This window comes from Alosa sapidissima, chromosome 6 (assembly GCF_018492685.1).
Source record: "Alosa sapidissima isolate fAloSap1 chromosome 6, fAloSap1.pri, whole genome shotgun sequence".
In the NCBI taxonomy this organism is placed as follows: Eukaryota; Metazoa; Chordata; class Actinopteri; order Clupeiformes; family Clupeidae; genus Alosa; species Alosa sapidissima.
The window spans coordinates 17,598,181-17,608,924 of NC_055962.1; the positions used below are offsets into that span (position 1 = coordinate 17,598,181).

At 44.5% G+C, this 10,744-nt stretch overlaps 1 protein-coding gene across 2 annotated transcripts in view; it reads left to right on the forward strand.

Moving 5' to 3' along the window:
- Positions 1-6,117, forward strand: part of gpcpd1 (glycerophosphocholine phosphodiesterase 1) — a 25,148-nt gene extending 19,031 nt beyond the window's left edge. The window contains exons 19-21 of one of the 2 annotated variants that reach the window (XM_042096590.1): positions 1-69; positions 1,922-1,973; positions 3,987-4,125. The exon at positions 1-69 is cut by the window's left edge and continues 92 nt beyond it. In XM_042096590.1, the coding sequence (XP_041952524.1) occupies positions 1-69; positions 1,922-1,937 (85 nt within the window). In that variant the 3' untranslated portion in view covers positions 1,938-1,973; positions 3,987-4,125. Of the gene's footprint in view, positions 70-1,921; positions 1,974-3,986 lie in introns of both variants that reach the window. The other variant, XM_042096589.1, reaches the window with a different exon arrangement.
- The last annotated feature ends 4,627 nt before the right edge of the window (positions 6,118-10,744 follow it).

A 10,744-nucleotide genomic window follows, 5' to 3' on the forward strand; every position in this document is an offset into this window, starting at 1 on the left:
AGACAACAACGACCACGAGAACAGACATAAGCTGAGGGAGCAGGGCATTGACGGAGTAATTTATGACAGGTAAACACACACACACACACACACACACACACACACACACACACACACACACTTTCATTCTCACACACACACACACACACACACACTTTCATTCTCACACACACACACACATAGCTTCACTTTCACTAACACACACACACACACACACATTCATACTCTCACATAGACACACTTTACAGTACACTGCAGATGCAGACAGACCCCTTAGCCAGCTACAGTCCACACCCTGCCCTGCATGAAACAGACTCCAATAGCACAGAACAATGAAACCGGAAGCACGTTCAACCAACACCCTCCTGACACACACACACAGACAGACACAGTCACTACACAATACATAACCACTTCCAACAGTAAAGCACAGACTGTACTTTAAGACTAATGCTTGTGACATCAGCTGATATAATTGCCTGGTGACTGTGATCAGCGGGTCAGCAAGAGAATGAATCGATGAGGCACTCTAGCTGTGTGTGTGTGGGGGGGGGGGGGGGGTGTCTCTCAGCACACTCTGTTACACGTGTAAACATTGCCTCCACTGCCAGAGCAAGGTGCTAACATCAGGCTGCACACGAAACACACACACACACATACGCAAACACAAACACACACACATAGTTAGAGCGTGCGCTCACCTCCTACCAACTGCCCGAGCAGATGCAGGGCTGATCCGTGCCGTCAGTCAAACACAACGCAGTCACACTAACATCAGCCCACGTGCTGCTCAAGTCCAGGGAGTCCACATTCTGATAAAATGTGCTGGAAGGTAAAGTGTTTGCTAATGAAAACCTGAGGTAATAATAAGTTACTTTTGACCTTTGTGTCAGCATGTCCACACCTGCTCTGGGAGGAGACACTGCTGACATCCCTGTGTCCTCAGAACTGACTGACGCGTGCGTGCGTGCGTGCGTGCGTGCGCGCGTGCGTGCGCCCTGCCTCATGTCTGGGTTTGTTCAGTGACGTTGTTATTTTTTTCTTTTGCTTCCCCTCATTATGTAATAACGTGCCATCATTGGCGTGATCACCTTGCTGTGCTGTGAAGGCCATAAGCCATCGACAGCAGGAAGACCGTCAATAGAGCCAGTCACAGCAGCGCGAGGCAATGAGTTGTGGACAGACTCCAGCAAAACTCTTTTACAGCGCTGCGCAGCTGTCTGATAAAAGGCCTTTGTATCAGCAGGAAGCTATAGGCACATAGAGAACAAGTGCCGCACAATACCGCTAGTTCATTCTCTGAGTGGCAAACATCAAATGTATTTATTCCATTGTTTCTTACCAATGGCTCAGTGTTCACATGGAAAAACAAAACAAAACAATGAACACCATGTGGAGTATTGCCACATGGGATTTCCCAGAATTCATCTTGCTCTGGGTAGATGTAGTGCTCGTCTGTTTCTGCTGGTTCAGTTAGTTTTGCTCCTGCCTCAGAAGCAGTCTCTGTGGACGGGTTGTGGTCACAGACTGCACTTTAATCAACTGGGTTATTTGAGGCGAACTACTGTCTACATAAGGTCACTGTTTTTTCTGGAAACACACACACACACACACACACACACACACAGTGGTGGATCAACAGAGGTGAGAAGTTCAGTTTTTCCTGGAGTCCTGGAACAGGGGGCCTCAATAAAGCTTAATGGATAACTTGGCAAAATTATTTTGCTAATTTAAAACTTTGAGCAAGAACCTACGCACAAATATTGGCTAGGTCCGCAACACTGTGCTCCCGTACGCCACATCATGTGTATGAAGGGCTCTGCTTGGTGCTTGTTGTTTTGCTCATTGCCCATCAGTTAAATCAGGACCCTTAGGCGTTCTCTCTGCCCTCTGTCATTCTTAACTGCCTTTCTTCTTCCAGAATATGTGAAGCTTGATGCGGCTCGGCAGTCCATTGAGCCCAGCAGACACCAGTAAAGTTCTCCTGGTTTCCCGTTGTGTTTTTGAGTTGTTCTTTTTGGTTTTAGTTCCTAATTTTGGATTGTTTTTGGCACCCAGGGTCTGAAAACTTACTCACTCACTGGCATGTTTCATATTGAGCAATTGGAAAGGCTGCCTGCTGGACAACTGGCTCCAGACCTGCTCTGGTTTGTGTTCTCGCTGGTTGCATTCACGTGTGTGACTTGTGGCCATCGGCTGCTGAGATCAGGAGTTCTCTAAGTACAGGGGAAGCGGTGGATGAACTATCTGTTTTGCAGAAGGTTTCTCTGAAGAGCTGACCAATGACCAGTCATACTCTCAAGAACTCACTGATCACACACACACACACACACCCACTCACTCTCACTCACACACATACACACACAAACACACACACACACATAGCCTTGAAGCCTTTACTACTACAATATCTACCTCTGTGCCGTATTCGGCCCAGATCCGATGAGTGTATCCATTTCAGTCAGCTGCTGTTTTATCCGTCTCGTTTGCAACGTTACCATTTTTCTGCTTTGTGGTGAATGCTGTCCTCCAGTCTTCTAACATCCCCTACTACACTGATGTGCAAAAGCCAGGCCGATGTTGTGCTGTGCTGTGCTGTGTGCTTTGTGTTGTGCTCCTTTTGTGTGCAGAATTGATGACCTTTGATCTTTTCCCCTCTCTCTGATCAGATTTGCCAGTTTTCGAATGTCAAGAATGCTCAGATGAGGAGTGCACTGCGTCCGTGTGGAGATTGTCCATACTGCGTGACTGACCACTCTGAGTGACCGCACAGTGCTCTCGTGTGTGTGGTTTTAAATATGTACCAACACTGAGAAATGGATATGGAGAGAGTTGGCCCAAATTTAATTGACAACAACCAAAGCAATGAGCAAAGTCAGCTGTGCCTCAATAAAGCTTAATGGATAACTTGGCAAAATTATTTTGCTAGTTTAAAACTTTGAGCAAGAACCTACGCACAAACATTGGCTAGGTCCGCAACACTGTGCTCCCGTACGCCACATCATGGCTTTGGCTCATGTGTATGAAGGGCTCTGCTTGGTGCTCGTTGTTTTGCTCATTGCCCATCAGTTAAATCAGGACCCTTAGGCGGGGATCACACTGGCCAGTGGCAAACGGCAGGTTTCCTATTGTTTTCTATGGTTCGGCAGCGAAACGGTGGCAGCGTTGAACAAGCTGAGCGTTGAACTTGGTTCAACTTTCAAAGCGCAATGCGAGCATATTCAATTGTCTGTTTAGGCAAACCGTTTGTGTTACTTAGGAACGAGAGAACTTATTATGGCCTGAGCGTTGTGTTAGACTTGCCGCTGCCGCTTGCCACTGGCCAATGTGATCCCCACCTTAGTGTCACGGGTAGATTGTGTGTACAATGGTCCGTAGGAGGTTTTGTTTTTGAGCCGAACCAAACAGCTGCATGGACAAGATTGGAGAGGACATCGTTCCATGTTGCTCTGTGGTACTCACAAAGGCTTCTGGGTGTGTAGATCCATGCAAGTGTGTGTCAAAGTGTGCAAATGGTGCTCTTGTTTGCCCTTGAGTTTGTTGTTGTACTACACAACATGACTAGGCATGCAAACTGAATGGACTCCGTGGGAAGTGAACTTAGTGGCTGTCTTGTTTTGACAGTGATCATAAAGATCCATGATTCTCCAATATGGGCAGCTTTAGAGAGATCAAGAATTGCAGCTTAGAAAAATGAACAACCTTTGAGTGGTACCTCTTAGCGGCACCCCCCCCCACCCGCCGCTTTGAAGTAATTGTACAAAAGCCTTTCACTCCCACTTCTGCAGCCTGGTGTAAATTCTTTCTAAATCACTGCTGTTGTGTTTTTGTCTGTCTCTCTCTCTATATCTATCTATCTATCTATCTATTAACTATCTATCTATCTATCTATCTATCTATATATATATAATCTCTCTCTCTCTCTCTCTCTCTCTCTCTCTCTCTCTCTCTCTCTCTCTCTCTCTCTCTCTCTCTCTCTCCTGCAGAATCTGCGACGACCAGATGGAGCAGCCCAACATCTTCCAGGTAGAGGAGCAGGTGTCTCTGCAGGAGGTGATCCCCAAAGAGACGCTGCAGAGCTGCGCCTGCTCCACCTACAGCCTGCCCTGTGACAGCGTGCCCTGCCCCACGAGGGCCCAGACTGGCAGCGGAGAGTCTGACTCTGGCCTCAGCTCCTCCTGACCAGACCGCCACCACGCTACACCTTCAGAGACACACTGACACAAAACTCACCAAACGTCTTCAGAGACCTACACACACTCTTCACCAGATATCTTTAGAGCCCCCGCCCACACACACACACACACCACGCACACACACACACACACATGGACCGTCCATTGAGACTAAACCATGGCATAACGTCTTCAGAGACCTACACATACACTTCTCCAGATATCTTTAGAGCCCCCCCACACACACACACACACACGCACACACACGTGGACCGTCCATTGAGACTCAACCATGGCACAACCTCATAGAATGTATACCGACTTTCTCTCGGTCTCTCACACACACAAACACACAAAACCTCGACTGTCCAGTGTCCACACAGACACTTATCGTACCGACTTTCTCTCGGTCTCTCACCCCCAGACACACACGCAACCTCACAGTCTATCCAAAGACAGACACCCCCCCACACGCACAGGTCCTCACGGGCCTTCCACAAAGACCCTGTACCTGACTTATGCACCGTCCAATCATTAGCCTTTTCCTCAGCGGCATTACCCACTTTTCTAAAACTCGCCCCTGGTCTTCTTCAGGTCACTTCAGCCCGACCTGGTTTGGTTTGATTCGGTTCAGCCCAGTCTAACCTGCCTAGGCCACATTATGAAAACCTGTCCTTAGTCCACTTTAGCTCACTTAAGCCTTCATCCCTTCCTGGCCCACATAGGTCCAGTCCAGGTTGGGTCAGTTCAACACTGTTTCACCTGCTGAGGCCAGCTGGTCACCCACAGGTCATCACTCCGCAGCCAACCAAATGCAGTTTTCGCCTCTACAGACACTCATCTGCTGTTTATTAGGACCGGAGAGGATTCTGGTGCTTTGCCAAAACAGAGTTTGGTCTGACTCGGTTCTTTATTCACTATTTTTTTGTTTTGTTACTAATGCTGGTATTCATTCTGTACCACATATTATTATTTTATTTATGTAAAAAAGCAAATGAAGAGACTAGGATAAGTATTTAAAAATAAGTGATTGTAACTTTACCATATAATTTTTACCATATTAGCTAAGTTGCAGCTAGTTGATAAGCTTAAAATCATGTAGATAAACTTTATTTTATTTAAAACTTTTTTTTATGTTGATTCCAATCCGGCTATACCTGTGCTAAAATACCACCGTATGACCCACTTGCTTCAGCATGGCAAAATAATATCCATGGATTTTGCATGCTAGAATTTCCTGAGCATGAATGAGAAACATACCGTGTGCAATTTAATTTGCACATGTTTTGTTTCACGAGCCTTGGTAACTTACCAGTAGTGCATTGTAAAAGCTGAATGTGAATTTGAACATCTGGGAAAATTGATACTGGATCTACATATAATATAGAAAATGGATTATGTTGTTACACCGACAGGTACAATATAAGAACTTCTAAATGAAAGTTTATGTGGAGCAGGTCAAATTGGACTTGGCCTATAGCCATGTGTTGACTGCAATAAACAATAAGTCAGGTTTTTACATTCAGTATTTTCACAGATGAAATCCCAAATCTCGCTTTGCTCTGTGTTGGCAGTCTTAGTCCTTGCATTCTGCCCACTCTTCCATAAAATAATTAATGGATTGCATTTAAAGAAACACATCTTACTGGACAGTGGGTATGTGTCAGATAACAGGTTTGGGTGTATACCATATGTAGGCTATGTTTGTTTTTCTGCGGTGAATAGTTGCTGCTATGCTTTGCTCTTGCCATGCACTGCATGTGCATATGTACAGTATATGGTTGCAATTGATATAGTATGTGTGCCTGTTTGTGAAGAGAGCAAGATGTTCGACCCTTCAGCAGGATGTATGCATCGACACTGCAAGAATTACTGCAATGAACCTTTTAAACTCCTGCCTCAGAGCAGACACTCAAAGATCAAATAAAATCATTCGGCTAAATCTGGGGTGTTTATGTTTACTTTCTAAAATAGCTTGGAACTTCTGATGATACTGAACAAGTCGTTCATTTGGGGCCTTCCAATGCCTGCCTTCTTTCGCTATTTTGCATGGAGAGTTCTAGATAGATAGATAGATAGATAGATAGATAGATATACTTTATTCATCCCTAAAGGGAAATTACAGTGTTCCAGCAGCACAGGCAAACACAGCATTCACAGATACATTCATACATATACATAAATTGTTCAAAAAAATATTATTTCTCTCTCTGCTCAGGGGGGAGTCATTACAAAGTGCTATTGCAGTGGGTAAAAAAGTCTTTCTGTGTCTGTCCTTACAGCTTAGTTGTCGTAGCCTCCAACTGAAAACACTTTTTGTTTGACCAGTAAGTTGTGTAGTGGATGTATTGTCCAATATATTTGTCAGTTTGTGCAGCATCCTTCTCTCCACCACCAACTCCAGGAGCTCTAGAGCTGTCCCAAACACAAAGCCAGCCTTCCTTATGATTTTATGCTACTGCCCCAACAGATGACAGAAAATAAAATTGCACTTAGTTGCAACAACATTGATAAAACATCTGCAACATTTTGCTGCACATATTAAATGACCTAAGCTTTCTCAAGAAATAGAATCTGCTCTGACGACCCTTCTTGTAAGTAAGTAAGTATACTCTTTTGATCTCGTGAGGGAAATTTGGTCTCTGCATTTATCCCAATCCCTGAATTAGTGAAACACACTCAGCACACAGTGGACACACAGTGAGGTGAAGCACACACTAATCCCGGCACAGTGAGCTGCCTGCTACAACAGTGAGGGGCAGTGAGGGGTTAGGTGCCTTGCTCAAGGGCACTTCAGCCGTTCCTACTGGTCGGGGTTCAAACCGGCAACCCTCCGGTTACAAGTCCAAAGCACTAACCAGTAGGCCACGGCTGCCACAGCCTTAGTGTTGTACCTCCAATCCAGTTTATTGTCTATAAGAACCCCCAAATATTTGTATTTTTCAACAACTTCTACTTCTTCACCCATTATTGAAATGGTATTTAGCTCAGACCTGGCCCTCCACCACCATTTCCCTTGTCTTAGCCACATTAAAGAACTGTCTCTCTGACACTGTGATCAGCAGCACCGGAGTGCCACAGGGAACTGTGCTCTCTCCAGTCCTGTTCACCCTGTACACATCTGACTTCTGCTACAACACTGAGTCATGCCACATGCAGAAGTTTTCTGACGATACTGCAATTGTGGGGTGTATCAGGAACGGGCAGGAGGAGGAGTACAGGAGCCTGGTGGAGGACTTTGTGCAATGGTGCAAACTCAATCATCTTTAACTCAACACTTCAAAGACCAAAGAGATGGTGGTGGTCCGCAGGTCTAAGCCCACTCTGCTACCAGTCTCCATCGATGGGGTCAATGTCGAGGTGGTAAGCACCTACAAGTACCTGGGTCTACACCTGGACAATAAACTGGACTGGTCAGTCAACACTGACACACTCTACAAGAAAGGGCAGAGCAGGCTGTACTTCCTGAGGAGGCTGCTCTCCTTCAATGTGTGCAGCAAGCTCCTCAAGATGTTCTAGTCTGTTGTTGCCAGCGTCCTCTTCTATGCAGTGGTATGTTGGGGAGGAAGCACAAAGAAGAAGGATGCGGGGTGACTTGACAGGCTGGTAAGGAAAGCTGGCTCTGTAGTGGGAGCTGAACTGAAGTGCATCACTTCAATATCTGACAAAAGGACCTTGAACAAACTGATCAACATCTTGGACAATGAGTGTCATCCACTCCACAACACTATTGTTAAGCAGAAGAGCCTGATCAGCTGGAGACTCGCTCACTGCCTTGCACAACAGACAAACCGAGGTCATTCGTCCCCAGGGCCATTGAACTGTTCAATGCTTCACTTAAGGGAAGAGGAGAAATAGACTTCTCCGCATAGTCTGTCTGCCTCTTCACCACCTCCATGTCTTGAACTGTCTGTCCACTAGCCACTTTTTACCACTGTCTTCTGCCTCACTGTTTGCGTGCTGTATTAGCACATATGCACAACCCCTCCCTCCATGCCACAGCCGAACTGTGACCACACTTATACCTTCCTTAATATAGTTATATATATATAGATATATAGACTTTATTCTTGCACTGTTGCACTGTTTGACTTACTCATTTGCACCATCACCATGACACTCATTCACACTAGTCAGGTAGAACTTTGTGGAATTTGGGCATACTGTAAGTGTGACATAAGGTACTAATGCAATTTTTTTGCATAAATTGATAGGTAAGGGGGTGTCCTTTCAGAATCTGACGGGTGCCGCTATGGCACCCTTGAGCATATTCTTTAAAATGGCATCAGCTGCCACACCCCTTTTTGAATCATATACAATCATCTAAATAGACATTAACATATAAACCCATCATGTATGGTATCAAATTAAAGCTCTTTTCATACAGAAATCACCTTTGACCATAAAAAAGTAGAAATAAATAGTTTAGGTCCCTCCAGAGAACAAAATACATTTTGCAAAGTGACCTTTAAGGTCAAATTAGGTTCCTTTTTGTTGCATAATAGCTTATACCTCTAAATCGTGTCATGTTTGGTATTAAATTAAACAAATTATGGAACTGCCATGTAGCTTAATACATACAGAAATACAATCATTCAATAGTAATTCATTTTAATATGAATATTATAGCAAGTGAAGTCTGATGTACCCTAGTTCACCAACTTGCGGGTTAGTTAGCACGTTAGCTTTAATTTCCCTTGAATCAGTCGCTGAATTTCAGACAGCAATGTTGTGAGGTACTTTTTAGGTAGTTAGCACATTAATTATAACTGTCCTCGGATTTCCCCCCAGAATTACAGACAACAATATTTTTCATCCTAACATTTTTTAATGCTTTAAAAACAGACACCAGTCCAGGATTGATACAAACTAGTGTGAGTTATGAGGTACTTGCCAGTTAGTCAGCAGTGCACATTACATAACTATAATAGTCCTTGAATTTGCCCCCTTAATTACAGAGTAAACTGCAAAGTTGATTAGAGGAGAGGACAGAATCAAGAAAATTATTTCTTCCAGTATTGCAAGGAATGAGACGCATCATTTGGAATTACAACAACAAATATAATAACAAATGTAAATCAGGTTTATAGCCCAAGTATACTTGCATTTACAAGGAATCCAACAAGAGAGCATGGCTGCAAGTCTTTCTGTGGAGAGCAGCTGACAACAAAAAACACCTCCTGTGCCTGTTCATGGCAACACTGACATTGCACCCAAAACAGTTCTACAGCTTGTTGCTTGTGGATGCACCACCATCTCCTCACCATCACTGACACCCCACAACTGCAGAATCGTCTGAGAACTACTGCAGGTGACATAACTCAGAGTTGTACTGATAGCCTGAGGTGTACAGTAGGGATGGGCAAAGCAAGGCTTTATGAAACACTGAAACGTTCGAAGCAATTGTGCCGAATTGTTCCGAAGCTTTGAAACAATTCCGACACCTCAGAGCTGTTTAGGGTGAAACAAATCTGTCAAATGCTTCGTATTAGAGATGCAGTCTTTAAAGTTCGTGGCTCGCTGTTACCCGTGTTCAGTCTTTGTCAAAAGCTAAGCAGCATGCCCTTGGTCAATTACTGGATGAGAGACCACATGAAGTCTCAATAAAGTGAGTCTTATTGCTGCCACTATGTGTTCTCTAAATCACTTTCTTCTTATAAAAACTCTCGATTTTTGACCATTCTGAGAGTTTAGTTGAAACTGTGTGGTTAATGGTGAAGTAAGAAAACATAAACAGATACGATCTGAAATAATACCTTTCAAATCAAACGGGGATCGAACCACATTTGAGCAGCCTGGGCTACCGTGCAATAAACACCCTCACTAACCACTACACCATCATGGTTAAGCTACACTGTTAATTGAACGCGCGGGCACGCCTGCCGACACTGGTGAAATGCACCGAAGGTTCATTTTGGTCACATGACATGGGGCTTTTGAACGATGTTTCGAAGCAGTGGTCACATGACATGGCTGTTTTGAACCACGAAGCAGTGTTTCGAAACACTTGTGCTTCGAAGCCTCGACACTGATTCGAGACGTCGGTTTCGAAAGTCACACCCCTAGTGCACAGTGTGAAAAGAAAAGGAGACAGCACAGTCCCTTAGTGCCAAGTGGCAGATCTTCTTTGGCTATGCAACTGTCAATATGCCTGGTCCTGGCACTGAACGAAGTCACATTCAAAGGAGTGGCCCTGGTTCACGCCAGGTCACGTAGATGCAGAGGTGAAGTGTTTCCACTCCAAGCCCGTCAGTAGGCTATTATATAGCAACCCATACGAGTTTATATGACAATCTTCTTTATGGAAATAGTAATTCACCAGGACACAGGGCCGGAGTGGGGCCACTTTTCAGCCCGGGAGTTTCAGGCCCAAGACCGGCCTACTTTTTTAGTGGCGGTGGAAATTGGATAAATAAGGCAACATTTCAGCTCTTACTATCCTGTAGTTTTTATTATAGGCTAATATTCCACTATTCCACAAGGATAGGTTGATAAGTTAACAAAAACAGGAAGGAAGAAATAAAGCATTTGAAATGTATCCCACAATTCCACTAAGAGGCATATTGAAC